This window comes from Canis lupus, chromosome 35 (assembly GCF_011100685.1).
Source record: "Canis lupus familiaris isolate Mischka breed German Shepherd chromosome 35, alternate assembly UU_Cfam_GSD_1.0, whole genome shotgun sequence".
NCBI classification, from domain to species: Eukaryota; Metazoa; Chordata; class Mammalia; order Carnivora; family Canidae; genus Canis; species Canis lupus.
Genome location: NC_049256.1, coordinates 17,644,516 through 17,672,476, shown reverse-complemented (window position 1 = coordinate 17,672,476; position 27,961 = coordinate 17,644,516). Strand labels below are relative to the sequence as shown.

At 43.5% G+C, this 27,961-nt stretch overlaps 1 protein-coding gene across 1 annotated transcript in view; it reads right to left on the bottom strand.

The window, feature by feature from the left end:
* Positions 1-25,795, bottom strand: part of CAP2 (cyclase associated actin cytoskeleton regulatory protein 2) — a 137,519-nt gene extending 111,724 nt beyond the window's left edge. Inside the window, exons 1-2 of the mRNA XM_038584233.1 lie at positions 25,644-25,795; positions 1,503-1,624 (exon numbers count right to left, since the gene is read on the bottom strand). Coding sequence (XP_038440161.1) covers positions 1,503-1,623 — 121 coding nt within the window. The 5' untranslated portion in view covers position 1,624; positions 25,644-25,795. The remainder of the gene's footprint in view (positions 1-1,502; positions 1,625-25,643) is intronic.
* Between the last annotated feature and the right edge of the window lie 2,166 nt (positions 25,796-27,961).

The following is a 27,961-nucleotide window of genomic DNA, read 5'->3' as shown; positions in this document are numbered from 1 at the left end:
ATTTGATCACCTGATGTCAAAGACATAAGGAAACCAAGTTACTGAAGCGAACATGAAAATATTTCCTTACAAATGAGGTTTACTGAATCTCATATACCAACTATATAGTTAACAAAAAGAGGCTTAAAATGAAATCACAGATGTGTCTCAGTTAATGTGGAAGAAACTTACAGGCCCCTGGCAGCCTCCCTTTAAACAACACCCCCTTTCAATTCATTCAAAGCATTTTAATTTTCATTATGTTCCGGGGGGGGGGGGGGGGGGAAGAGACCAGCCTGTGCATTTGTGCTCACACAGTAATTTCTGTCCCAAGGCACAGCTCCAAATATGCCTGAAATTCTAGAAGCACCAATGAGGATCTTGCCTGGTGAAAGCTTTTTTTTTTGAAGCCCCCATTCCCCAAGGCTTTTCCCAGCCCCCAAAGCCTGATAGGATTCAAAATGGGTCAGATAAAGAGGAAATGTACTTGACACAAGAATAGAGTTGCCAGATGAAATGCAGAGCCCCCGGTTACATTTGAATTTCAAATAAACAATGAATAAATTTTTAGAATAAGTGTGTACCATGCAGTATATCCCATGCAGTATTTGGAACACACTTATGCCAAAAAAAAAGTAGTCCATCTAAAATTCAAATGTAACTGGGTGTCCTGTATTTTTATTTTGCTAAATCTACAACCTCAGACAAGAAGGAATTAGAAAAATTACTGTCAATAACTTAAAGCGTTTGCCACATATGGGATCCTTAGTGTTAACTTCTTATGTTACATAGTTAGCTTTTTATGTCTGATCATATAATATTTTAAAATCTTTTTAAAAAATATCTATTTATTATTTATTTATTTATTCACGACAGACACACAGAGAGAGGCAGAGACATAGGCAGAGGGAGAAGCAGGCTCCCTGCCAGGAGCCTGATACAGGACTTGATCCTTGGACCCCGGGATCATGACCTGAGCTGAGGGCAGACGCTCAACCACTGAGCCACCCAGGTGCCCCTAAAATCTTTTTTTTTTTTCAAGTGTGGAGTGAGCATATAATTTTAAAGGCAAATTTGATTAGAAATAGGCACAGACAACTGGTAATTTTTGTGGATTATGCATTGAAATATTTTTCCTTTCCCTTTTCAGGGATGGCTTGCATCTGGTTAATGTCATGGTCACATATAAATGAAAGAGTATGAAAATTGCAGAAAGTCAATAAAAATATTTCTTGAGGGGCACCTGGGTGGCCTAGTCAGTTAAGTATCTGCCTTGGGTTCATGTCATGATCTTGGGGTCCTGGGATTGAGACCTGCATCAGGCTCCCTGCTCAGCAGAGGGTCTGCTTCTCCCTCTCCCTCTGCCTGCAGTTCACTCTGCTTATTCTCTCTCTCTCTCTCTTTCTCATTCTGTCAAATAAACAAATAACATATTTTTAAAAATGTTTCTTGAGAACTAAGTGAGAAGGATAACATTAAGAGACCCTCACAGAGACCAGTAATGACAACAGTTTGTGTCCTACCTCCATTGACACCATTAATTTCCCCGAAGTCCCCAGGAGGCCGGTGTGACTCTGCAGACAGTACCTCCAGTCGGCCGACCACCCGCTCCAGTCGCTCCATCAGTCCCTGCATCTCTGCCATTCTAGAAAAACACAAGACACAAACGGAGTCCGTGTGAATGTCGGGGAGGATTAGCAAGCTGACACCAGTAGACTTAACAGCATCGAGAAGGAAAATACAAATTGCTTGGAATGGCTTTCATTACCTGGAGAGTATTTCTACAGAGCAGGAAAATAGGTGAAATTTCAAAAACATAAAATTCGGAACAAAAGAAACCCACAAAGTATATTGATCTTATTTTCCATTCAATTCAATGACATGTATATGCCCCATATATAATATACAAGAAATTCACTCCCGATGCCATTAACAAGTGTCTCCTTGGATGCGTCCTCCGGCTATGATACAATCTATGTCTAGCATATACTTAAAAGCCTGTGAACATATATCTCACAATTAATATTGCCAACTTCTACTAAAGGAACATATTTTAGCTATTTCCAATGATTCTTTCTCTACAAGTATAATGCTCCAGGGGATACTAAACCCACTGATAATTGCTTATTTACTCAATTATCTTAAGCCAAACAGCCTAGCTTTGGACTACAAGTTTATAAAACTGGATCATTTAGCAGGCAAATGGGGTTTTACCTCCAAGAGCTGTCTTCTACTTATCACTATCTTTAGTGTTTCTGTCGCTGGAATATTTTAGATTACAATTATTCTGAATGGTGGAGATTTTCATTTAAAATATAAAAAATGCTTATTTCCTTTGGCTGCTGGTTATTTGTGGACAAAAATTTAATACCAGGTGGGGTAGTTTCTAGAGACAGGAAGCTTCGGTAACTGAGCAGTCTTGGCTGGGATAAATTGGGTTTGATGTTGAGTAAGGGGACTGAGGATAAAAATGGGGTTGGGTATCCATCCTTCCTGCTTCCAAACGTTTCTTAGAGAGCTACACTGAGAGCCTTAAAATTGCAGGCCCTTTAATGTAATGTTAGGAAGGTGACCCCTGAGGAAGGGAACGCAATCTAATTTGGCCAAGCTCTTGAGATCCAGCTTAGAGGTACCCTAGCTCCCACCATACCAACCCATGGCTACTTTTGGCAAAAGCAGGCTGCTGCCCCAGAGAGAGTAAAACATGCCTCATCTTAATCAGTGTCCGTAGTTCTCACTCTTGCAAACTTCCCAAGCACCATCTTGAGCTAAAGATCACTGACACGCTCCCATATCAGAGATGGTGCTGCCCCAGAGGGTGGGTAAATAGTTTTGCTCTAAGTAATATTTTTTACTTCTCCAAAGAAAAAAGTAATGCTTTTTATTTATTTTTTTTTGCATTTTGTATTTCATTAGTTTTGAGCTTAAACATGATGATTTGCCACTGCCATTCTTAAAAGCAAGGTTATACTTATCAAAACACATGGATAGCTCTGTAATTCTGCATCCAAATGTCAGATGGTCATCAGATACGGATGGAGGAGTTCACTGTCTATTTTGGAAAGTCATCTCCTCCAAAACTGCCAGCAGCCACTCTTTCAAAATATGGGGCAGTATTCTCTGCACGGCTGAAATCAGCATCTAATCCCAAGAGGATTCAAAATTAGAAGTTTCTCATCTATTCTTTTCCTCTTAACGTCAGAGCTTTTGCTTCTACTGCAATTGAGAAAAAAAAAAGGGAAGAAGAAATTTAATTGAATCCTTTACGTAATCTTGCAAGGGAACTGGGTATCCTGTAGGTGGGTGAAGGCCATTTGAGAGATGATAAAAGCCCCTCAAATCTTTTAATAGTTGTCCATCTGTTCACAGTTATCTGCATTCCCTGTTACTCAACTTGCCAAATGTTACTGCCATAGACCTAAGCCCATGCTAAGAAAAAAAAATGTGTTTGCTTTGTTAGCGAGCTCCCGATGCCCCAACAGAGAGGCACCAACCACCTCCAGAGGCTCACAGTGCTGTTTCAGAGGGCCTGTTACATTTCACACTTAGGACGACTGTCCCGGACTGTGGCTTAATCAGCCTCCCTGACAAGACTCAAACTCACACTATCTAATAGCGCTCCATATGTTGAGAGACAATAGGAGTTAGCCCACAAACTGCAGGGCTGGGCTGATTGGTATGGAATGCAGTCTAGAAGCGAATCAGATGTCACTTCATGTAAAATCACCATGGCCTGGAGTCTTGTCACAGCCTCTTAAGAGATCAAAATACAGCTCACGCAAGGGAGCTGGAAAGATGCCTCTGGGTTTAAAATTTTAGAACAGTTTCCGAGAGAAGCAGAGGAACAAATAAAAGAAAGAATGCACCAAAATATCAAAAATATACGTGTTAGTATTCCCAGGGAGGATGAGGGGGTCCAGGATGGCTGTACCCTCTTCTCCCAAAAATGCACACACATGCTTCTCCTCACATGTGCCCTCAGCTGTTACCCTGGCTCTCAAGAATGAAGAAAGAACAGAGCAGCAGATTCTCCAAATTCTTCCCAGGCAGTCCCATTCGCCTTGGTTTTTCAAAGTGGATTGAGCCAAGTTTTCATGAAGAAGTGGGAGCCAGGAATTAAGAATTAGGCTGAGGAATGGGATAGGGCAGAGGATGTAGACAATAAGGTCAGGGTAAGGAATGAGTCAGAGCCAAGTGGAGAGACAGATGGGCTTGGACCAGGACGCCAACAGAAGAGGGGGATATAAGATGGTTGGACGTAAGATGTTCTAAGAATCAGAAGAGAAGTAGAGGGAAGCCAGACACACAGATGGACAGATGATCGAGAGCCTAGGTCAGGGGTACCTGGGTGGCTCAGTCAGTTGAGGGTCATGGTCTCAGGGTCAGGAAACCGAGACCTGCATTGGGTTCCATGCTCAGTGGGGGGTCTGCTTGGGATTCTCTCTCTCCCTTTACCCTCTCCCTGCCCCTCTCTTTCTTTCTCCCTCTCTCTAAAATAGAAAGAAAGAAAAGAAAGAAAGAAAGAAAGAAAGAAAGAAAGAAAGAAAGAAAGAAAGAAAGAAAGAAAGAAAGAAGAAGAAAGAAAGAGAAAAAAGAGCCTAGGTCAGATGATGAGGCTCAAACTTAGCCTCCACTATCCAGTCCTCCTTTTCAGGCAGAAGTCAACCCCAAGATGAGGTCTCCTATAACCTCTGGATTAGAGTGGATAAACACAATTATCTGGCCGGGTATGACAGTGGATGGAAAGAAAAAGGGGGAGGAATATAGAAATTCATGACTTTCTCCTTCTAATGATCTGTCTTAGGGAATTATACTTGAGGTGAATTCCTTGTTTTATATTAATTTGGGCATATTCTTTTTTGAGCTCCTGTGTAATAGGAAGTGTAACTCATCATGTTTGTCTTATTTTTTCTCATTTGAATTTTCCCCTTTTAAAGTTTAACTTTTTATTATTTTTTTAAGATTTCATTTATTTATTTCAGAGACAGAGACAGAGCACAATGGGGTGGTAGGGTGTAGGGAGAGGGAGAAGCAGACTCCCCACTGAGCAGGGATCCTGATGTGGGGCTCCATCCCAAGACCCTGAGATCATGACCTAAGCCAAAGGCAGAGGCTTAACCAACTCAGCCACCCAGGTGCCCCTAAAGTTTAACTTTTAAACATGCACAGAATTTAAAGAGTCAACAGTTCTGCAAGGCTTATTCCAAACACACAACAGTCCCCTGCCTGCCCTCTTCCATTTTGTAGTGAGAATCAACCGATTTCCATTATTTGAGCTACTGCATTCAGTAATTACCTCCTCCAGGCTTCTTTCTTGATGTCTAGTTTCTCTTCCAGGCTAAGCATTCCCCACTGAGTTCCCACTCAAATGAAGAGGGTTTACATTCTTCTTGCCTAATCCCTACCAACACATGCATGCATACTTTCTTCTGCCCCAACACTGTTGTGTCACAATTTCTGTGTGACCAATCATCAATGTCAACACAATTATGACTATTCACAGTTGAGTCCTGACGTAGCCTATGATTAGTCTCCATTTTGTTGTTGCTGCTGTTTGCAAACCTGTTTTCCTGCAGCCATGTGGTTCAGCTTCTCAGTTTTCTACATACTTAAAAGTTCTTTATCTCTGAGCTCTTCTCCCAGTTGTGTAAGTCCCCTTTCAAGCGAGCCAAACACATGGAATGCCATGAAGTCTTTCTTCTCAGAGGTTATCTCTTCCAGAGTCACTTTGAGTGCAGGTGTGCTCTCTGTAGGCCTGCAGCGCCTCTGGGACCAGAGACCTCCCTATACCTTCACCCTGGGCCTCCTCTCCTCTCTCTCTTGCATAGTATTACCTGCTTTTTGGATTCTATATCCTCCTTTTTCTTGGTGTACTTCCTTACTGGTTTTAATTTCAGAGCACTGTCTTCTGAAAAAGTACACGAAAGGACTTTTTTTTTTTTTTTTTTTTGGGAACTTGCAAGTTGGAAAATATCTTCATTTTGCCCTCACACTTGATTGGTGGTTTGGCTGAGTCTGGAATTCCAGGCAGAAAGTCTTCCTCAGAATTTTCAAGGCACTGCTTCATCGTGCTCTGGCTTCCTAGGTTATTGTTGAGAGGTCCAAAGCCATTCCGATTCTCTGATTCCTCATCCTTTTGACATAACTTATGTTTTCCTTTCTGGAGGAAGTTTCTGGGGAAGTTTCACAATGATCAACCTCGTGGTTGAGCACATATTTTTAGTTTAGTTTTGTTTTATTTTAAGTAGGATCCACACCCAGTGCAGAACCCAATGCAAACCCTAACATGGAGCCTAATGCAGGGCCGGAATTCATGACCCTGAGATCAAGACTGGAGCCTAAATTGAGTCAGATGCTTAAATGACTGAGCCACCCAGGTGCCCCTCAAATGTTTTCTTTATAAATGATTTTCAAGAAGTGTGAGAAAGATAGGAAAATGGTCATTGTATATTATATCTCTGAGTTTAGAAACTACATATTGGGTTTGCTTTTGTTTTTGTTTTTTCAAATAAAGTAGTTAGGCTTCTAAATATTTAAACAATTTAAACTCCTTTCGCAGCAACCGCACACATCTGCAAATATTTCATACATTTCAGTAAGAATACAGCCAGTCAGTATTCTCTCACATACTGCCTTGAAATAGTATGCATTTAAAAAATTGTTTTTTGCCTCACTGGTCATTTTATAAAACTCATCCTTAAAGTACAGAGATTCAGCTCCTAATGCTAATTTTATGTCCAATGTTCTGCCAATAGGCAATGGTTATTTTAAAACAGTAAGAAAGATAGCATTCCTATTCTTTCCTGTGGTAGTTTCCAGAAAAGGAGAGTTCCCCACACCTACAAACATTTTATAAGGTCTCAATCATTTTGTGTTTTTTTTTAAAGTAGTTTCCATGCCTGAACCCACGACCCTGAGATCAAGACTTGAGCTGAAATCAAGAGTCGGACTCTTAAATCACTGAGCTACCCAGATGTCCTGCCACCAAGATTTCCAAGAAAAGTTTTCTCAAGATCACGTGTAATGGTTACTATAAAATGAACATTTTAGGGGCACCTGCATGGCTCAGTCAGTTGTGTCTGCCTTTGGTTCAGGTCATGATCCCAGGGTCTGGGATCAAGCCCCACGGTTAGGTCCCTGCTTGAGAGGAGTCTGCTTCTCCCTCTCCGTCTGGCCCTCCCCTCCTTCCTGTGCACACACACACACAAACACACTCTCTCTCTCTCTCTCTCTCAAATAAATCAATAAAATCTTTAAATAAGCAAATAAATAAAATGAAAATTTTGGTATGAAATTAGTTTTTTAGTCACATATGTTCCCCCAAACATTAAAAAAAATTCAGAAATAATCAACATATATAGTGTATTAGTCCTAGGTGAACCACATAATTATTTGGTATATATATACAGTAGTCCTCCTTTATCCAACAGGGATACATTCCAAGACCCTCAGTGGAAGCCTGGAATTGCAGACAATATCAAACTTTATATATACTATGTTTTTCTCCTGTATATCCATACCTATGATAAAGTTTAATTTATATATAAGGCATAGTAAGAGATTAACATTAATAATAAAATACAACAATTATAACAAATGCTATATTATAATGACAGTTATGTAAATATGACCTTCCTCTATCTCAAAATATTTTCTCATACCATACCCCACCCTCCTTGTGATGATGGGAGATGATAAAATGCCTACGTGATGAGATGAAGTGAGGTGAATAACGTAGGCACCATGACGAGAGCATAAGACTGCTAATGACCTTGTGGCATCAGGAAGAGCATCACCTACTTTCCCACCACGACTGACCACAGGTAACTGAAACCTTGGATAAGGGGTAACTACTGTACATTGCAAAATGACCCCCACAATAAGCTCAATTAACCATCACCACACTTAGTTACAAGGTTTTTCTTCGCGGCAAGAACTTTTAGGATCTACTTTCTTGGCAACTTTCAAATACACAACACAGTACTGTTAACTATAGTCATCATGCTGAACATTACAACCCCAGGACTTATTTATCCTATAACTGGAGGTTCCTACGTATTTTTATAATGACTCGTTTGCTTTTAAATAGTGCTCTGCTAAGGAGACAAGCACAGTTTCTGTGGAATCATGTTTGGAAGACAACACTCCTTCATCCTTCCTATTTTCTCATCCAAATCATCTTGTGCTCAGTGGTTAAGTGTTCTGGTAAGATCTAACTACTTAGTCTAACCAGTATAAAAAGCAGCTTTCATAGCTGCATTGAAAACCGACATCCCAGAGTAGAGAGTAGTGATAAGCCCAGAACAACAGCCTACTTGTCTACGTTACACTCTCGGTATCTCTAAGACACTCTGCTCAATTAAACTACTGTCTCGTGCTATCTTTCCTGCTAGCACATGCACACCTTGCGTCCCAAAGAGACAAGTCTGAGCCCCTCATGGGCTGAGGTACCACCTTTTACTCTTCTCCCATCTCCCGCTGAGTCTTGCCTGCTGCCGCGTACATAGAGAATTCTATAAATATTTTTTGATTGACTAATTAATTGGCTACCCCTCACCGCCTTTCCCTTCCCTGCCCACTCACTGGCATAATCCCAGATCAGGTGGCAAGCCAAATTTTCACAGGAGCAGCTTCCATTTAGAAGAAGACCCTGGGTTAGTTTTTCCCACTTAAAACCACAGAGGCTTCCTCTCAAGATTCACAAGAGACCCTTGCTCTCTGGACTGTGAACCTGGGGTTTCCCACAGCTCCTCTTCTCTTCGGGATTTCAAGATTTTTAAAACTCCACATTGTCCAAAGGGTTTTGTAAATTCCTCACAGCAAGTTCATAAAACAAGCAAAGGAGAACCCTACTGTGGTAACATTTCTGTGTTAACGACGGTTGGGTCTTCCAGGTTCAAGACTGCTGGTTGAAGTCCTCCTCACTAGGCCAAAGGTGCAGAGATCATTGTGGTGAGCGTTTCTCCCCTAACTCTATGATGAAGACCCAGGTTCAAGGGCTTCCAAAGATCATGAGTCACAGCTGAAACTTGTGACAGGAGATGGAAGACTTTCTAACCTTTTCTCATGATGAGACTGGGAAGTTGGCTTCCATGTGAGCTCTCTCGAAATAGTAAAGTCACAACGGACTACTTTCTCTATGAATCCACCCAAATTAAAAAAAACAAATTCTCGAACTATCATCAAACCCGGCTGCCCTAGAGGTTAATTTCTCCTTATCATGACTACAACAATTACCTTCTTTCTTTCCTCCAGAAGCTACCAATCACTGGGGGAAGGAATTGTGTGGTTCGCTATCACTGATGGGGTAACAGGATGTGTAGAAGAAACAACCATGGTCTTCAGTCCTTCATTCATTGACTGGCTCACTGAATATGCTGGTTTCATTCATGCAGTTAGTTTCCACTATCTGCCAAACACAATGCGCATGGGTAGAAAATTAAGGGGCATTAAAATATATTTATTTCTTGCCCAGCCATCTTGGGAGGCTCAATCAAGCCAGGGAGTTGTTTCTCTAAGAGATACACACTTGCATTGCCAACATGCCTCCTTTATAGCTTCTGTTTACTCTCCTATGGATCATTTCCGGGGCCAGCTTCTCACCAAACAGGGGGAAAAAAAAAAAGCCAACATTTTCTTTTTATTGCAAAGAAGTTTAACGAGTCTCTGAATTTATTTTTAAAGATTATTTATTTATTTATTTATTTATTCACAAAAGACCCACAGAGAGAGGCAGAGACCTAGGCAGAGGAAGAGGCAGGTTCCCTATGGGGACTTGATCCCCGGACCCCAGGATCATGACCTGGGCCAAAGGCAGATGCTCAACCACCAAAGTGCCTCAAGTCTCTGAATTTTGAAACAGGAAAACCAGAATGGGAAAGATCAGGAAATCACACAAATAAAAGAACACCTTAAATTTTTTACAAAACCGGAAAAAACATACAAGCTCCTGATCAGCCAATGGATTCCTCCAAAGCCTCTTAGTAAGGTCCCAGGGCAGAGAAAAAAGGCAAGCTGTCTTCAGCTGGACTTGCAAAAGGACCTCACCCCAGCCTTCTACACCTCAGCTGGTTCCTAAGACCCAGTCACAGAGACAAGTCATGCCTTCCCAAACATGTCCCCCTCCCCCACCGCTCCTCTCCTGTGCCACGGTTCTGCTGCTCCCACTGCCTCAATGGTCCTGCTTGGCACTGCTGCACCCATACTCTACATCTTAACTCCGAAAAGGCTGCACCATGTCCCCAGATCAGAGGTAGCCTCTCTTTACCACCTGCCATTTACTCCTTGTCATCACCACCAAATTCAGAGTGGGGTACAGGAGGGTAAAATAAACAACCACATGTAGAGAGGACAACCCCCTTTCCATCTGCCCTCACCACTCCGCTCGTATCACTTCTCGGGAGCCTCCTTGATTTGTCTTGTGACACAAATATTCCTCCTCTAAGTGGGAATCTGAAGATAAGAGGCAAGGACTCATAGCCCACAATAGTGGAAAAAGTGTTTTGGCATCAGAGAACCTTAATTTGAGAGTCCAGCCCCTTAACTGACAGCCTACATTACTCTGGGCAGATGACTTAACCCATCTGAGGCTCAATTTACTATCTTCTAATACATGAATTCATCCCTCCTTCTTCATTTGCTGACTTAAGGAAACTGTGCAAATGTGTTTCGAGATGTGTTCTGCGCTGGCTGCCAGGGCCACACAGATGAGACACAGATTCCTCAGCGGGCCATGATCTCCTTCAGGAACAGACAGTTGGGCAGCCAGGGACAGTCCAGCACTCCAGGACACCAGGCAGCAGGGAACTGGGCCATTTAGCAGGGAAGAACCCAGTGGGAACTGAGGCAATGGGGCAAGTCTAAGTATATCTTGAAGGCTGGATCTGTGCCCTGACTTGGGGTGCTGGTGCTGGGTAAGGACAGAGCCATAAAATTGTAAGAGACTGAATGTTGAGTGGGACCAGGTCAGATCCCTATTTCATTCTCCCATCATGAAGTGTGAACTCTCTTAGCTAAAGGTGAGGCAAAGACCCTTTGCCGAAAACAAGCTCCCTCCCCTAACTCACTCAATGACCCTTCCTAAGCTTCCATGCTGTTAGGGACATCTTTCTTTCTTGTGTCCCCACATTGCCCTTTTGCTCTTGTTTAGCCTATGGAGGAGGTGTAGGTCAAATGGATGTTTCTAGGAGGTCCCCAAGGGCCACTGGGAAAAGAACCATGGAGACTCCACTGGCTAGGATACCATACCCTGGGAAGGGTTTCCATGGACCTTCTGTCCCTCCATAAAATATACATGCTGCTCTCCTTGGGTGCAGAATATATAAAGAACTCTTACAACTCAAAAATAAGAAAATACTCCCAACTTAAAATTGGCCAAAATATTTGACTAGACATTTTCCCAGCGAAAATATGCAAATAGCCAGCAGGATATAGGAATATGCTCGACATCAATACTAATCACGGAAATGCAAATCAAACAAACCCACAAGGAGATACCACTTCGCATCCACGAGGATGGCCATCACCAAGAAGACAGATGGTAACAAGCGCCAGTGAGGAAGTGGGGAAATCAGAAGCTCCGTACACTCTAGTGGGAATGTAAAATGGTGCAGCTGCTATGGAAACAGTTTGGAGGTTTCTTAAAAAGTCAAGTATACATTTGCCATGTGACCCAGCCATTCCACTGGTAGCTATCTACTCAAGGGCAATGTATGTCCACAGGTGCAAATGTTCATGGCATCGTCATTCATAATAGCCAAAACATGAGAAGAAACAGCCTATAAGTCCATCAGCTAACGAATGGATAAACAAAATGTATCCATACAACAGAATATTATTCAGCAAGAAAAAGAAAAACAAAAGAAGTACTGATACATTCTACAACATTGATGAACCTCAAAAACATCATGCTAAGTGAAAGAGCCCAGCACAGAAGACCAAGTACTGTACAATTCCATTTATATGAATATCCAGAAAAAGCAAATCTCTAGAGACTGAAAGTAGATTAGTGGTTGCCTAGGGCTGGAGATAGGAATGGAAAGTGAGTACGAATGGGCACGAAGTTTCTATTTGAAGTGAGGGAAATGATTTAAGACAGAATCGTGGTGGCAGGTGCACAATGATGGAAATCATTGAATTGTGCACTTAAAATGGGTGAATTTTATAGTATGCAAAACTGTACCTCAATAAAGCTTTCAAAAACAAAGAGGTACAACTGATCCTTAAACCACGCAGGGTTAAGGGGTTCCAGCACCTCCTGTGCAATCAAAAATCCACATATAACTTTTGACTCCCCCAAAATTTCACTACTAACAGCCTACTGTTGACTGGAAGCCTTACCAATAACATAAAGAATCAATTAACTCATATTTTGTGTGCTATATGCATTATATACTGTATTCTTATAATAAAGTAAGCTAGAGAAAAGAAACTGTTATTGAGAAAATCATGAAGAAGGACACCTGGGTGGCTCAGCGGTTGAGTGTCTGCCTTTGGCTCAGGGTATGATCCTGGAGTCCCAGGATTGAGTCCCGCATCGGGCCTCCTGCATGGAGCCTGCTTCTCCCTCTGCCTTTCTCTGTGCATCTCATGAATAAATGAATAAAATCTTAAAAAAAAAAAAAAGAAAGAAAGAAAGAAAGAAAGAAAGAAAGAAAGAAAAGAAAACAAGTTAAATCTGAGTAACTTTGCTGTTCTTAACTACCAGCAAAGACCTGCTCTGAGAGGCCACACCCTCACTACTGGAACTAGCTCTGTAGGGTCCAAGATAGGGGACAGAGTAGATCAAGGGTTCACATTGGATCAGAACCGCTGGGGAGAAGTGGGGCTTCCAAAATGCAGATTCCTGGGCTCTGCCGTCAGCAATACTGATTCAGTGGTTCTGGGTATTCCCAGCAGCCTGCATTTCTCAGAAGTACACTTCAGAGTAAAAGGACCCATACTTTGAGAAATCCTATGATAGAGGTGCACAGGAGTGCCCTGGGAGCAGGTGCACGCACAGGGGCTGGGGTGGGGCGGGGGATGTCAAGAAAGGCAGATACTCAAGTGAGCCCTGGGAAGGAAGGAGGCTTTTAAAGTTTAGTTAGATGCTAAGCCAAATCTCCAAGGATGAAGAGGCGTTATTCGGAAGACAGGTAAGTAAGGTCAATGCTTCCCTGAGCCTGTGCCCAGCATGTGCCAAGCCACGGAGGCATTACAGCTAGAAAATATTTATTGAGCATTGACTGTGTGCCAGAAGCCATCTAAAAGCACACGGGAAAACCAGGGATTGATGAGTAGCTGGCAGGAGTGGTGGACAAGGCTGAGAGGAGATGTGGGGATTTACTACTAGGTGGCAGCGGCCTGGAGAAGGTGTGAGAATGAACGAGAATGCAGGCGATCTAAGACAGGACTACAAGATGGGTAGGGCCAGCGGGGAAAGAGAGCAAGAAGGCAGGACATGTAGGATGCCTCCCCCTGGGGCTGGGCGTGCAGGTGCAGGTGCCAAGGCTTGCAGGTGGCTGGCAAAGACAAGGAGCTCCGCTTTAGACTTTGAGCTCAAAGTGCCTACGGGGGTGACAGCTGGTGGCTGCAAGGAGCAAGGGGAAAAGGGGGGCTTCTGGGGTGGAACTGTATCATCTGCCTAATAATAACAGCCATGGGATTTGGGGAGAGCTCTGAGGAGATGATGAGGTGAGCTTTGTGAACTGAAAGACGATGCCCGAGCATCCCTGTTCTAATTTATCTCTGAGCTCCCCACAGGCCTCCTGGGGGGGGGGTGCACCTAGGATGCGTGGGTCACCCCCACACGATGACCAGGGACATCTCACACACTGTGCTTCTAAGGCTATGCCTCAGCACACACAACGGCAGGGACATTCGTACCTGAAAGCATGAAGGGGGGTCGCATTTGCTACGGTCCATTACTTCTCACGACTTGACTAAACACTTTGCACTTCGCTAAACCCTGTAGCGTCGGCGTTAAGAACACCGTGAAGACTGAAGGCAGGAAGGTTTGCTGGAATCCCTTCTGATCTCAAACGTACTGGCATTCACTGGAAGAGTTATACACAGCTGAAGAGCAGATTCAGCAACTCTCTTAAAAGGGGACCCCCCCCAAAAAAGCAGAACCCCAATTATTAATTTTCAAGAGCTGGGCCAGTTTTGTGCATGGACATTTGTAACAAATGCAGGTGTGATCACTTGGCTTCGAAGAGCCAGGTTGATGGATTTGGCCCCAAGATCCCTCTGCTTCTTCATGCATCTCCAGCATCCCTTTCCCCGGCGTCTATGTTCATACTTAACTTTGATTTATTACTTTTAACAAAATTGGTGTTTTCAAACAGAGCTGTGGACCACCAAAAGATTGCAGCAGCTGCTGCTGCTGCTTCTCCTCTTCCTCCTCCTTACTCCACCTCCTCCTCCTTCTTTTTTCTCTTTAGACTCAGAAGCCCAAAGTAAGGACAGTATAGAGAAAGAGGACAATGCAGAACCAAGACATTGTGGGGGCCTGGGGGCCACAGGGATCAAAAGTATCAAAAGGAGGTATCGATCAAGAAGGAAACGCCCGTTCCAGCCTCGCTCTAAACTGTTCAAAATTCAAAATGCAAACTCCCTGACTCTGAAAGATAAATAGCAGTGGGTGAATTGAGGAAAGTGATCAACACTTGAAAAGGAGACTTATTTGGGAATGTGTTTTTGGTGGGTTTCTTTTTTTTTCTTTTCTCTTCAGGGTTGACCCGAAGTTGGAACTATGCGGGGGGTTCACGCAACAATGTCTCTGAGAGCAACCTCCTCTTTTTGGCCAGAAGACCTGGAAGGAAGGCCCTGCAATGGAAAAATGTACGGAAAGTCCAGGGTCATGCGTGTTGGGGTGGGATTCACTTCTGTACCCCAAGAGTGGATGTAGTCATGGAGCCGCACCACAGAACAGCAAGCAGCAGCAGAAGCAACGAAATGCTTCTCTGGTGTTACTGCCAGAAGAGCAGGGTAAAGAGGTCCCTGTGGTCCAAAGAGTGTGGGGAGGGAACACCTGGGTGGCTTAGTGGTTGAGCATCTGCCTTTGGCCCAGGGTATGATCCCGGGGTCCTGGGATCAAGTCCTGCATTGGGCTCTTATGAATAAATAAATAAAATCTTAAAAAAAAAAAAAAAAAGCTCCACAAAGAATGTGGGGGAGAATCCATCTGTACTATGTACTAGCGTTTTCCTCCTCCTTTCTTCTCAATGCTCAGCCCTGGGACAGCCCTGGTCTCTGGGTCATGGCGGTGTGAGCAGCTGAAACTGCAAGAGAACCCCAGTCTTTCTGGCCAGAAGCCCAGGTAGGAGGAAAAGGCTCTGGGGACAGGACGGTGAGAGAGGAATCCCAGAGAAGACCGTGCTGGAGAAAGAGGTCCCTTGATCCTGTGCATGAACCAGCACAAGCCCCAGGCTTGCCCAGAGCTGCGCACGAGTGGGCCAGATCCAAAGGCTTTGAGATCCAAGTTGCAGTAGAAGCCATGGCTCAAGTCCACACTAAGCCCTAAATAGTGATTCCATGGGACACAAAGCAGCACAGCAAAGATTTTCAAAACTGCACTGATGTTGGAACCACTGCCCACAGAACGCAAGACAGAACTGGGCTGACTGCCTGGTAAATGGAAAACAACAACAACAACAACAACAACAAAATACACGCAAGGGACTGGGGGAAATGCAATCAGTTCTCAAGAGAAAAAACAATCCACAAATGGTAACCCCTAAATGACACAGATGTTGGAATTATCGGACAGACTTCTAGGAGCTGTTTTAATGATGTACCGGGAGATAAAGGTAAACATTCTTAAGATGAATGGAAAGACAGAAGTTCTCAGCAGAGGCACAGAACCCATAAAAAAGAAACAAGTGACTATTTTGGAGCCAAAAAATACGATGCAAAAAACACACTGGATGAGCTCAATAGCAGGATGGCGATTGCAAAGGGAAGCTACAGTGTACCTGATGGTATCAATATTATCCAACCTGAAGAACAGAGAGAAAAAGAATTGAACAGAGCTTAAGAGGCCTGTAGGACAATATTAAAAGGTTTAATATTAGTGCCTTGGTATCCCTGGAGAGGACAAAGAGATTGAGGTGGGAAATATACCCAAAGAAATAATGAGCAAATGTTTCTCAAACCTGATGAAAACTACACACTGACAGATCCAAACAGTGCTGTCTGGTTAATAATATACACGGACATGCACACACACACAATATTTATAGTAAGTGTCTCCAAAGGGGAGACCAAGAAAGATGAGAACAGTGAGGATATAACCACTTAAAAGAAATAAAACCTGATAAGCTATCAGCTACTCTTTTGAGAGGTGTCATAAGCATCAAGACCTTTAGTTCTTTTTTTTTTTAAGATTTTTATTTATTCATTTGAGAGAGAGAAAGAGAGAGAGTGAGTGAGAGCACAAGCAGGGGGAGAGGCAGAGGGAGAGGGAGAAGCAGGCTCCCCGCTGTGCAGGGAGCCCAATGGGCTCCATCCCAGGATCCTGAAGTCATGACCTGAGCCGAAGGCAGATGCTTAACTAAATGCAAGCCACCCAGGTGCCCTAAGACCTTTATTCTTAAATGTCTTCCCTAAATCTAGCAGAACTAGGAGTCACTAGAACCCTGCCAATCAACAATTTGATTCCGTTGTCAACACTAAACGTGCAGACACCAGTTCCCTTATTACTGACCGTTGATACTTTTGTCTGAAAACAGAGGAAGGATAAGCTACAAAAAGGATTTCCAAATCTTCAGTCATAAATATCCAGAAAGCATTCTGTAAAACCCTCCTGTCCATTTTTACATGGACATGTAAAAAAAAATCTTACCAAAATGTAAATGGCTACAGAGAATGTAACCTTTAGCATTCTGCTAATATTGACCCACAAAAATAAAATGATTTCTCATTCTCATACAATGAAATTCATATTCATTTAAAAAAATACACCATACACCCACCAACAGGTTGCTTTTTGATAGTCACAAATTTTTCATAATTACATTTTCTCCTCAAACTTATGTTTCCATTCCTCTTGTCCTATAGAAATGTATCCTAGGCTTATTTGTTTTATGCTTTAAAGCCTTTTATTCATTATCCTATCATACTTTTCCACATCAAAACTATGTTTATAAACCTAACTTTAAATTCAATGGCAAAAAAAAAAAAATGCTCTCCTGATTGTTACCACTGTAACTCTGAATGCAACTTATCAAAACAACACAAATACCACAAAGATTGATAATTACTAAATGTATATGAGAAGTAATTTTTATTGGAAAACCTCTCTTGGGCACTTTCATTTCTCAAATTTTTCATGCATATGTGGATGAGTATATTTATTACTAGAATGAGTCATAGTTGACCATCAATTCCTCACCTTTGTTTTTATCAGAGTAAATGCTGGGAAACTATGTCCACATAAATGAGAAGATGGGAAAAATGGGTGCCATTTTGTTAAGAGAAAGGTCACTTCATTATTTGAGTTCTTGAGTATACTAAACATCACATGGTGAAGAAATATCAAAAATTATTTGAATCATCAGTGTAAGGAGAAACTGGGATGATGGACTCGTGAGCACCCTATCTGCTCATCCAACTGGCTTATCTCAGCCATTCACTGTCTTTGACGAGGCTCATTTACAATTCTGTAGACATAGCAGTTAACTTGTAGAAAACTGATTGGAAAGTAGGTAATTATTGTCTACGAGCATGTAAGTTTTATCCTCTGGAAGTTCAACTGACTTTCCTCTCTCACTGTGGAAGAAGCCAGTTCAAAACCAATTAAGCAAATTCATTTCAACCTTCCTCTCAGCGGTCTCCTTTGAACTGACTGTAGACCTTCCCAGCTCTCTCATTTTTTTAGTATGTTTAAAAATATTCATTTTGGGAAGGCTGGGTGGCTTAGTTGGCTAAGTGTCTGCCTTCGGCTCAGGTTGTGATCTCAGGGTCCTGGGATCAAGCCCCACGTAGGACTCACTGCTCAGGAGGGAGTCTGCTTCTCCCTCTGCCTCTCCCCCTGTTCATGCTCTTTCTCTGTCTCAAATAAGTATTTTTTAAAATGTTCATTTTTCATTTGTACAAGAATCCTGATTTCATTCTTTTCTAAATTTGTCCTTTAATATCAGTTTACAATTTGATTAGATTGATCTTCAGTTTTGTGTGTGTGTGTGTGTTTTGTGTGTGTGTTTTGGGAGGACATTTAGAAAACACATGATTTGCGATGTCCAGGCATTGGAATCATTCACTTTCTCACCCTAAAGCTGATATTCTGAAATGTCTCCCTTTTCTGCCTTCCTCACCCCCTAGTTATTTATATCCTTGGAGAGTGCAGTTTAGTAAAAAATAGGTTAGAAATAGGCCTTTTTAGTAAAATGAATTAGGAAGATGGATTAGAGATATAGTCATTTCTTAAGTAAAATGAGAGAAAGGCACTAATGGAAAAAGAAGATGAGAGAGAGAACCTGTGTCTCTGTGGCACACCTGCTCTCAAGAAGACTAGTGTCTGAGAAAAGGACACAGGGAAGAGGAGGATCTGGAAATTTACTTTCTCAACACCTGTGTGCATGTACCTGGAGGGAAGTCTTTGAATACAGTTAATGTGGACAGTTTAAAGATTGTTGGCCTAAAATAAGAAGCACAATAATGAAATCCACCCCTGATTCTATCCAATCTAGACTCATCTGCATTAGCAAACCTCTTTTTAAACATGTTCAGTAACTGGAGAACTTGTATTAGATAACTGTCCACCTTCCACTCAGAAGAGATGCTGAGGGAAGAAGAAGAGCCAGAGGGCTGTGCACAGAGGGAACTTTGAACAACAGAGAGCACCACCAGAGCAGAAGAGCAACAAAGAAGCAGAAATGGAAATGAAGGAGGAATCAAAATGGCAACTTTAAGAATTTTGGCTAAATACCTGTGAACCTGCATCGCACTGCTGAAAATCTGCAGCCATAGCTTCCAGCATTCTAGAAGACAATACCAGAAGAAATAGTGTGTCGTCTACCAAACGCCAAACAATCAGTTGGACGGACTTTTCTTCCATCAACCTGCTCACTAGACCAGATATCGGGGTTCCCTGCCACTGGATGGGTATGAGCCCAAGTCCCAGACAGTGTTCAGTGGATGCAAAGACGACCCTCATATCTCATCAATCCCTTACCTACACACTCTGGGCTTCTAAATGGAGAGTATGTAAAACGGACAGCCTTAACTACACATCACACTATAATCGGTCTGGAAGCCTACTGTACCAGGTTCTGGAAAATCCAACTGGCTAATTATCTTAGTGTGGTCCACTTTGCTTCTTGTTGCCTTAGAGTAAAATAATCAATTTATTTCATAAAAATCCAGTGATTCTGGGGTACCTGGGTAGCTCAGTCGGTTAAGCATCTGACTCTTGGTTTCAGCTCAGATCATGATCTCAGGGTTCTGAGATCGAGCCCCGAGCCAGGCTCCCTATTGAGCACCACGGAGTCTACTAAAGTTTTTCTCTCACTCTCGCTCTACCCCTCTTCATCCTCACTGGCACTTGCTCCTTCTCTCTAAAATAAACAAATAAATCTTTGGGGAAAAAAAAATCCAGTGATTCTCCTCTGAATAAAACTAAATGCAAACAGGTTGGAACTAACGGTGACTAGGACCTTAGGAGATCCTTTGAGACGTGTGTGCACAGCCAGGGACGCCTCCTGTTTATCATTATCTTCCTTATCTTATCTTCCTTCCTTGGTATTACTCTTTGCATCCCTAGCAACCTTCACTGTGCTGGACCTAACAAGAGTCATCCAAATCATCCAACATAGGGGAATGAAGACATAATCAACAGATCCCAGGGTTTCTCTGGATTTCCACATGGACTGATACAAAGTAATAAGGGTTATTTTCTTAGCATACTGTGTACTACTACAAGGTTTGTCTCTGTTGTCTCCAGCATCTTGCTTCACCAGGGACTACCCCCGTCTTCAATACTAAGGCAGAAACACCTGGCTTCAATTTCCAGACTCCCAGAACCCTCCTGCTCTTTTTTTAAAAAAAAATATTTTTTTTGTATTTATTTGAGAGAGAGGGAGAGTGAGCATACGCAGTGGGGAGGAACAGAGGCAGAGGGAAAAGTAGGCTCCTACCGAGCAGGGAGCCCAATGCAGGGCTCCATCCCAGGACCCTGAGATCATGACCTGAGCCGAAGGCAGATGCTTAACCAACTGGGCCACCCAGGCGCTCCTCTCCTGCTCTTTAATACACTATCAAAACTAGAATGATTTTAGATCACACTTGTATAATGGCCTTTAAATTCTGAGAAGCTAAGGAGTATAAGACTCTCAAGGTTACCTAACTTATCCTTTCATTAGATAGATGTGAGTTTTCATGTTGGGATTATTGTACCTTTTCCACTCAGTTAAGTGGTCAACAAGAAGCCAGGATTATTAGATGTCTAATTAATGAGCCAGGTCACATGACATTATTACTATTTTATTATAAATCCATAATGATCGAAAGTTCTTTCTCTGATCTTAGAACACTTGCTACGTTGCTTCCTATATAGGGCTGTATCCTAAAAAGGAAACAGTCTTCTTACATAATCGCTCAGCAAAAAATGTTTCCCATAAGTCAGAAAAGGGTCTACTTAAGAAAAACAAGAGTATGAAACTCCCCTGGATATAAAAGCTTATGTAAAAAAGACAAACATTGTGTGATGTCACTAATATAAGTCCCTGAGAATAGGCAGATTTCTGGAGCCAGAAAGTAGAATGGTAGTTACCCCCATTCTACTGGGGACGGAAGAATGGGGGGTTATCATTTGCTGGGGACAGAGTTTCAGTCTGAGGAGGTTAAAAAGTTCTGGAGATGGATGGTGGTGATGGTTGCACAACTCTGTGAACATACTGTCTCTGAATTATACACTTAAAAATGGTTCTAACAGTAAATTTTATGTTATGCATATTTTATCATAATTAAAGCAAACCAACAAAAGTTAGAAAATCCCTTATTAATGGCCTCCACTGACCTCACGGGGCTCCCTCTCTTCCTAAGTACAAGTAGAAATATCCAGGATGAAATTCAAAAGCTCTCAGCCTGCGTCAGGGCAGGCTTAGAAAGTGCCCAAGGCTAAAGGCCAGGTTTCCAATTGGCTTGTTGTTACCAGAATTACCAAACTAAGTCACATTAGAAATATTAGACTGGCCAGCAGGGAGACACCCACAAGGAAAATGTGAGTAAAGTTTAGAAACCACAATGGGCTTGTTGAAAGGCATGTCCCTTTGACTTCATAAAACTGTCCTCTGTCCCATCCTAAACCCAAGTGATAAAAGGGAGTGAAGGTGCTCATGATGTAAGGGGTCCTGCTGTGAAATTCAGCTGTATAGTTTGAAACTTGCGTTTTTCCACACTTCTTAGGTTATCAGATAATAGATATTGCAATTAGAATCTAAATGGAATGGGAAGACAGGATCTCAGTTCTATTCACTTGGTTTAAGAGAATAAAGAAGCTGGGGATATATCACCAATGTGTAAGTCAGAAGGAGAATGCACTTTTTCTTTTCTTTTTATCATGAAAATATATGATCCAGTCACATTCACACAGAAGAGCTCTTGCACATGTGTGCCAAGACACACAGAAAAAAGTCTTCGCAGAAGCACACTTTGTAACAGCAAAACATGGGAACCAACCCAAATGCCCACTAAGAGAATGGATAAATACACTGTGGAGGATTTGCCAACATGTACTATGATGCTACCTGCAACTACAAGGACAATTCTGAAAAACTTAATTTGAGTTTCTTTAAAGTAAGATTATATACACCCTTTTTGTAAATCAAAAACTAAGAAAACCTAAATAGTACATTCTTTAGGCATACATACATATGTCATAAAACAGTTTTGCAATAAAACCAGGGGTTAACACAAAATTCAGGTTGGAAGGGACATAGAGAATGGCACAGAGATACAACAGTACAAAGTAACAATATAGCGGGATCCCCCCACCCTGGTTTCTGTTTATTCTCTTTAACAGCTTTATTGAGATATAACACGTAGGAGACAATTCGCCCATTCGAAGTGCATGATTCAATGATATGTGCAATTATCACCACAGTCAATTTTAGAACATTTTCATCAGCTCAACGAAAAACCCTATAGCCTGTAAACTATCACCTTCCCTACCCTCAATCCCCAGCCCTAAGCAACTACTCATCTACTTCCTGTCTTTATAGATGCCCCTGTTCTGCACGTTTTCATATGAACAGAATTTAAAAATATATATTTTACTTATTGATTCATGAGAGACACACAGAGAGAGGCAGAGGGAGAAGCAGGTTCCTTGCGTGTTTGCCAAAGTGGGACTCGATCCCAGGACCCAGGGATCGTGACCTGAGGTGCAGGCAGATGCTCAACCACTGAGCCACCCAGGTGCCCCTACTTTCCCAATTTAACCAGCAATCTCCATCACCACCTTCAGGTCACAAACACTATTCCTTCTAGAATTGCGTTGTCTGACCCCTGCTGGGCCTCACAGCATTGGTCACTACTCCACAAGGTTCCTTCCAGGTCATACTCAGCAGGAAGGAGGGACAGTTGAGGCCCCTGACTTAAGCTTTCTAGCTGCAGAACTGACCTCAACCACTGAGCCACCCAGGTGCCGCCATAGGAACAGACTTAAACAATTTGTGGTCTTTTGTGACTCACTTCTTTCACTTAGAATAATGCTTTCAAGGCTCATACATGTTTTAGCATGGATCACTACTTCGTTTCTTTTTTATGGCCAACTACTATCCCATTATATGGATATACCACAGTTTATTTATCCATTCATCAATCAATGGACATTTGGGTTACTTCCGCCCAAGTAATAGCTAATTACTTCAGCTATTATGAATGGTGCTGGTATAAATATTCATGCATAGGTTTTTGTGTAGACATATACTTTCGTTTCTCTTGGATATATATACTGAGAGTGAAATTGCTCTATCATATGGTAACTCACTGTTCAACTTTTGAGGAACTGCTAATCCGCTTTCCAAAGCAGCAGCACCATTTGAAATTCTAAATTCTACAACCAATGAGTAAGAGTTCCAGTTCCTCCACATCCTCACCAACACTTACTATCTGATTTGTTTTTTATTCTAGCCTTCCTAGTGGATACAAAATGGTATCCACTAGAGTGGTCTGCCTTGTACTTCTCTGATGAATAATGATGTCAAGCATCTTTTCATTACTTATCGGCTATCTGTATATCTTCTTTGGAGAAATGTCTATTCAGATCTTTTGACAGCTTTTACATTGGGTTATTTATCTTTTTATTATTGAATTGTAAGAGCTCTTTATATATTTTGGATACAAGCCCCTAATTAGATACATAATTTAAAAATATTTTCTCCCATTCCATAGGTTATCTTTTAACAATTAGCCCTTTCTTAAGCCCAAGTTTTTAATGCAGTGATAGGATCACAGGTGGCCATCTGAACATAGTGGTTATAGCTTACATATACTTAACATATTAGTTTTACGTATAAAATATTACATAATTAACAAAACTTCATGTATAAAGATGTCTGTTAGGGAATATTCAAGACAAAACAAAACACTATAATGTCCAAATAAGTTAATGCTACTTTTGAAGGTATATAACAACTGCTGGATATGACTCAGGCACTCAGAGAATCTGGCCCATGAATCCATTCAAAGGCTCTTCTTCAAACTATCACATAGCAAGTGGAAGTAGCAGACTCCTACCCTAAGGAAAAACCTGCCCCCCTTTTCTCCTGTCTTTTTATCTCTCCTTTCTCTCCCAAGCTAAGAATCATTTTTACACTTAAAATACCTGAAAAAAAATAAGAAGAATGTTTCATTACTGATGAAAAGTTCATGAACTTCAAATTTGTTAATACAGTGTAAAGTTTGGCAAATGTTTTGAGCCAAGAGCTAGAGAGTAAATATGTAGGTTTTTGCTGGCCACGCGATCTCTTTAGGAGCTACTCAACTCTTAAAACCAGCCATAGACAATACATAAAGGAATGGTATGGCTGAAATTTACGGACACTGAAATTTGAAGTTCGTATGGTTTTCACCATTTCAACAATGAGCACCAAAAACCTCTTCCAACCAGTCATGGCCATTTCCGTCGATCACCTTCCTGATTTCTCAATTTCTTTTTCTCTTTAGTAAACATGACACCTTGATTCTAATTTTAACAAGGATTTTTAGATGTGGGAACTCACAGAAGAGTCTTTCTTTGCAAAATACTCTGTCTTCAAGAAGTCAGGATCCAGCCACACTCCACACTCAAGCTATTGAGTTAATTACTTAAAAAACTTTCACTATCTGGAGGCCTGGGTGGCTCAGTGTTGAGAGTCTGCCTAAGGCTCAGAGAGCCTGCCTCTCCCACTGCCTACGCCTCTGCCTCTCTCTGTGTGTCTCTCATGAATAAATAAGTAAAATCTTTTTTAAAAAAAATTAAATAACTAACTAAATAAATAAATAAACTTTCCCTGCCTGCTCATTACATGCTGTTAGTCAAATACTGCTCCTGCTGAAAGAAGTTCTCCAAACCCCATCCTTGCCCTCAAGAGGCTTACCGTCTAGTTGGACTCTTAAGAATAATTTCCCCAAAGATCACTCCACTATTATCATCTCACATCAAGTGAGCTGAGACGTTTTACCAAGAATTCTAAGGCACGTTCCTTAAATGAAGAGAAATCCATATACTCAGTGAAGAAAGGGTACCTGCAAACAATTCTGGTAAGCCATGGGGCCTGAGTCGCACAGCCTCCTGCCCTCCCACGACCTACAGAACCAAAGGTTCTTCATGTTTTGCTACAGGTTCCAGCTCCTCTTTGGCCCTTTGGACCCAATCCTAGTTTCACATCCTCAACAGCAGTCACTCATTGGCTCATTTTGCAGAGAGCCCCCGTGCAAAGGCCGCTCCAACTCGCAGCCCGCCGGTGGGGCCGCCGCGCCCGGCCGAGGATACAGGGAAGGCCCTCAGCACGGGGGCGCTGCGCGGGCCGCCCTCCACCGCCAGCCGCGGGGAGCCCTGTTCCCCCGCCCCTCGAGGCCTCAGTGGCCTTTGCATTTTTTTCAAGTGACTCATTGGCTCTGCTCAGGTTGGACAGAGACGCCAGGTCCGTTTCTGTCGGGCACTTTCCGATCGAGGTGCGGTGGGCGCATCCAGCGCGGTCACGGCGCTTCCCACGCTCCCCCCGCCCCGGCTCCCCCCTCCCCCCCCCGGAGGCCCGGAGCCCCCAAAGTTAGGACGGGCCTGGGGCGCAGCGCTGGGCGGTAGGCCCCGCCGGACCCGCGCGCACCCCGGGGCGCCCCGCCGGCCGCACGGGGCGGGGGCAGGGCGCCGGGCGCTGACCCAGATGGGCCGCCCGCCTCCCCCGCCCGCCCCGCCCCGCCCGCGTCCCCGCCCCCGCCCCCGCCCCGGGCCCCGGGCCCCGGCCCCCGGCCCCAGGCCCCCGGCCCCGCGGGCGCCCGCGCCTCCTCTCCCGCTCGCGCGCCGCCGCGCCCCGGCCCCTCTCCTCCCCTCTCCTCCCTCCCCTCCCCTCCCCTCCCCTCCCCGCCTCCCCGCGCAACTCCGAGCGCCGGCCGCGGGGCGCCCCCGCACCTGCGCCCCCGCCCCTGCGCCCCTGCACCTGCGCCCCCGCCCCCGCCCCCGCGCGCGCGCTGCTCCCGCTTACCTGCTGGGGGTCCCGGGGTCCGCGCCGCGCCGCTCGCACCTCCTCCCTCTCCCTCCTCCCCCCGACCGGAGCCGCTGTCGGTCACGCTGCTCCCGGGGAGAGTCGCCGGCGGCTTCCGGGAGCTCCAAATACAGACGAGCCGGGGGAGGGGGGGGGAGGGAGGGAGGAGGGCAAGGCCCCGCGGGTGGGGGTGGGGGTGGGGATGCAGGGGAGCGGGGAGGAGAGGGGGCCGGGCGACGCGGAGGGCCGGGGGCGGCGGGGAGGCAGGGAGCGAGCGCCGGCCCAGCGCCCGGCTACCAAAGAAATGGATTCAGCGCGTCGGGCAGCCCAGCGCGAAGTCTGGAAAGATCCGGAGACTCCCGGCCCCGGATAGCGCGGCTTCTCAGACTTTGCCGAGAGGTGGGATGGGTCCTGAGCCAGCAGGAGACGGGCCTGGGCGTCCCCGAGCCCAGAGTATGAATAAGGGTCCTGGCAGGAGAGGCCGCTGGGCCGCGAACGCACTAGCTAGGCGGGCAGCTCAGATGCGCTCAGATCTTGTCAAAACAAAACCGAAAAACACTGTCTAGGCTGTTGTGTTTTTTTTTTATTTTAATTTTTATTTATTTATGATAGTCACACAGAGAGAGGCAGAGACACAGGCAGAGGGAGAAGCAGGCTCCATGCACCGGGAGCCCGACGTGGGATTCGATCCCGGGTCTCCAGGATCGCGCCCTGGGCCAAAGGCAGGCGCTAAACCGCTGCGCCACCCAGGGATCCCTGTCTTTAAATTATATCTTGCATACAGCATCTTTAAAAGAGAATAAATGCTCAATTATTTAAAAACAAACATATCCCAGCGAAACCTGGGTGGCCCAGTGGTTGAGCGTCTACCTTTGGCCCAGGGCGTGATCCTGGAGACCTGGGATTGAGTCCCACATCGGGCTCCTCGCAGGGCGCCTGCTTCTCCCTCTGCCTCTGTCTCTGCCTCTCTCTCTGTGCCTCCCGTGAATAAATAAATAAAATATTTAAAAAACAAAACAAAAAATAAACATATCCCAAATCAGTCTATTTGTGGCCGTTTTCCTTCTATATATGGATTATAATTATAAAATTAGACGCTCTTTACTTTTTTTGGTTAACATTAGTAGAAGGAAAACATTGGTTTTCAATTTTCATCATTTATGTCAATCTGAGAAAGTGGACTTGAAACTCTTCATTGAATAAGTGCCAGGGAAATAATTATGGCGGGGGATGGTAATTGATATTTCTTAAAATTTTCAAACAAGCAAGAGGATGGCTCTAAAAAGCTAATATTTTCAGTCAATGTTAAAATTGCATCTAGTTTGTTTCTGTGCATTACAAGGCTTATCCTGACCCCATAGTCAGAACTTAAATGAAGGTCATTGCTATTACACATTACTTTGAGCTAACAGAGGAATGCATCTTTGGTCCCCTTTGTCTGAAAAGAAGGGAAACAAAATGGCATAAATATTGATAAAAGGATGCATATGTTACATATATCTGAGAGCCAGTGCCATCCCTATCATGCCCATGCCCCGCATTTGGTAGGTATCTAATACATTTCTACTGAATAATGAATAAATGAATAAATAGATGGATAGAGTATATATGCATTTAGAATATTTATGTTCCAAGAATGTAAAATGTAATATATCCATAAGAACCAGTTTGTGCAGGTTTACAGGAAACGTCGAAGTATCCAGCCTAATAATACCTTTTTCCCCCCTGGCACTAACATCAACAAATACTGTGAGAGTATTTCCTTTAACTGAGTATATATTGCTTGGAGTATAAAGTATTATGGCATATAAAGGCGAATGAGGCACAATCTTGCCTTTAGGTTTATAATATAGTAGGAAGAAGAGAGTATAAAAATAATGACAGTGGAAAGAAGACCATTAAAAAATGTCCTAAAAGAAATAAGATGGAAGGTCTATGGTCGCGCAGACAAGAGGGAGGTTCCTTCTAGTACTGGGATCAGAGAATACAACCTGATGGAAGTGAGAGTTGAACTTTCAAGCAGAAATGAAACAGCACAAGTGGAGGGTCTCGGTAGGACACTCACAATGAAAGGAACAGCAGAGACAAAGATGAAGAGGTAATAAAGGGTGCGACATGTCTGAAGGACAGGCGGTGACCTCAGCTGGAATGGAGAATTGCAGGAACCAGACAGAGGAGGAAGGATAGATTCTAGCTGTCTTGACCTAAGATGATTGACCCCTTGGGGATCTATTCACAGATTTGGAGCAGAGCAATGTTAATGGTTAATTTGGTGGTGTCATCTAGGATTGCAAAGAGATAAGAGGCAGGGAAATCTT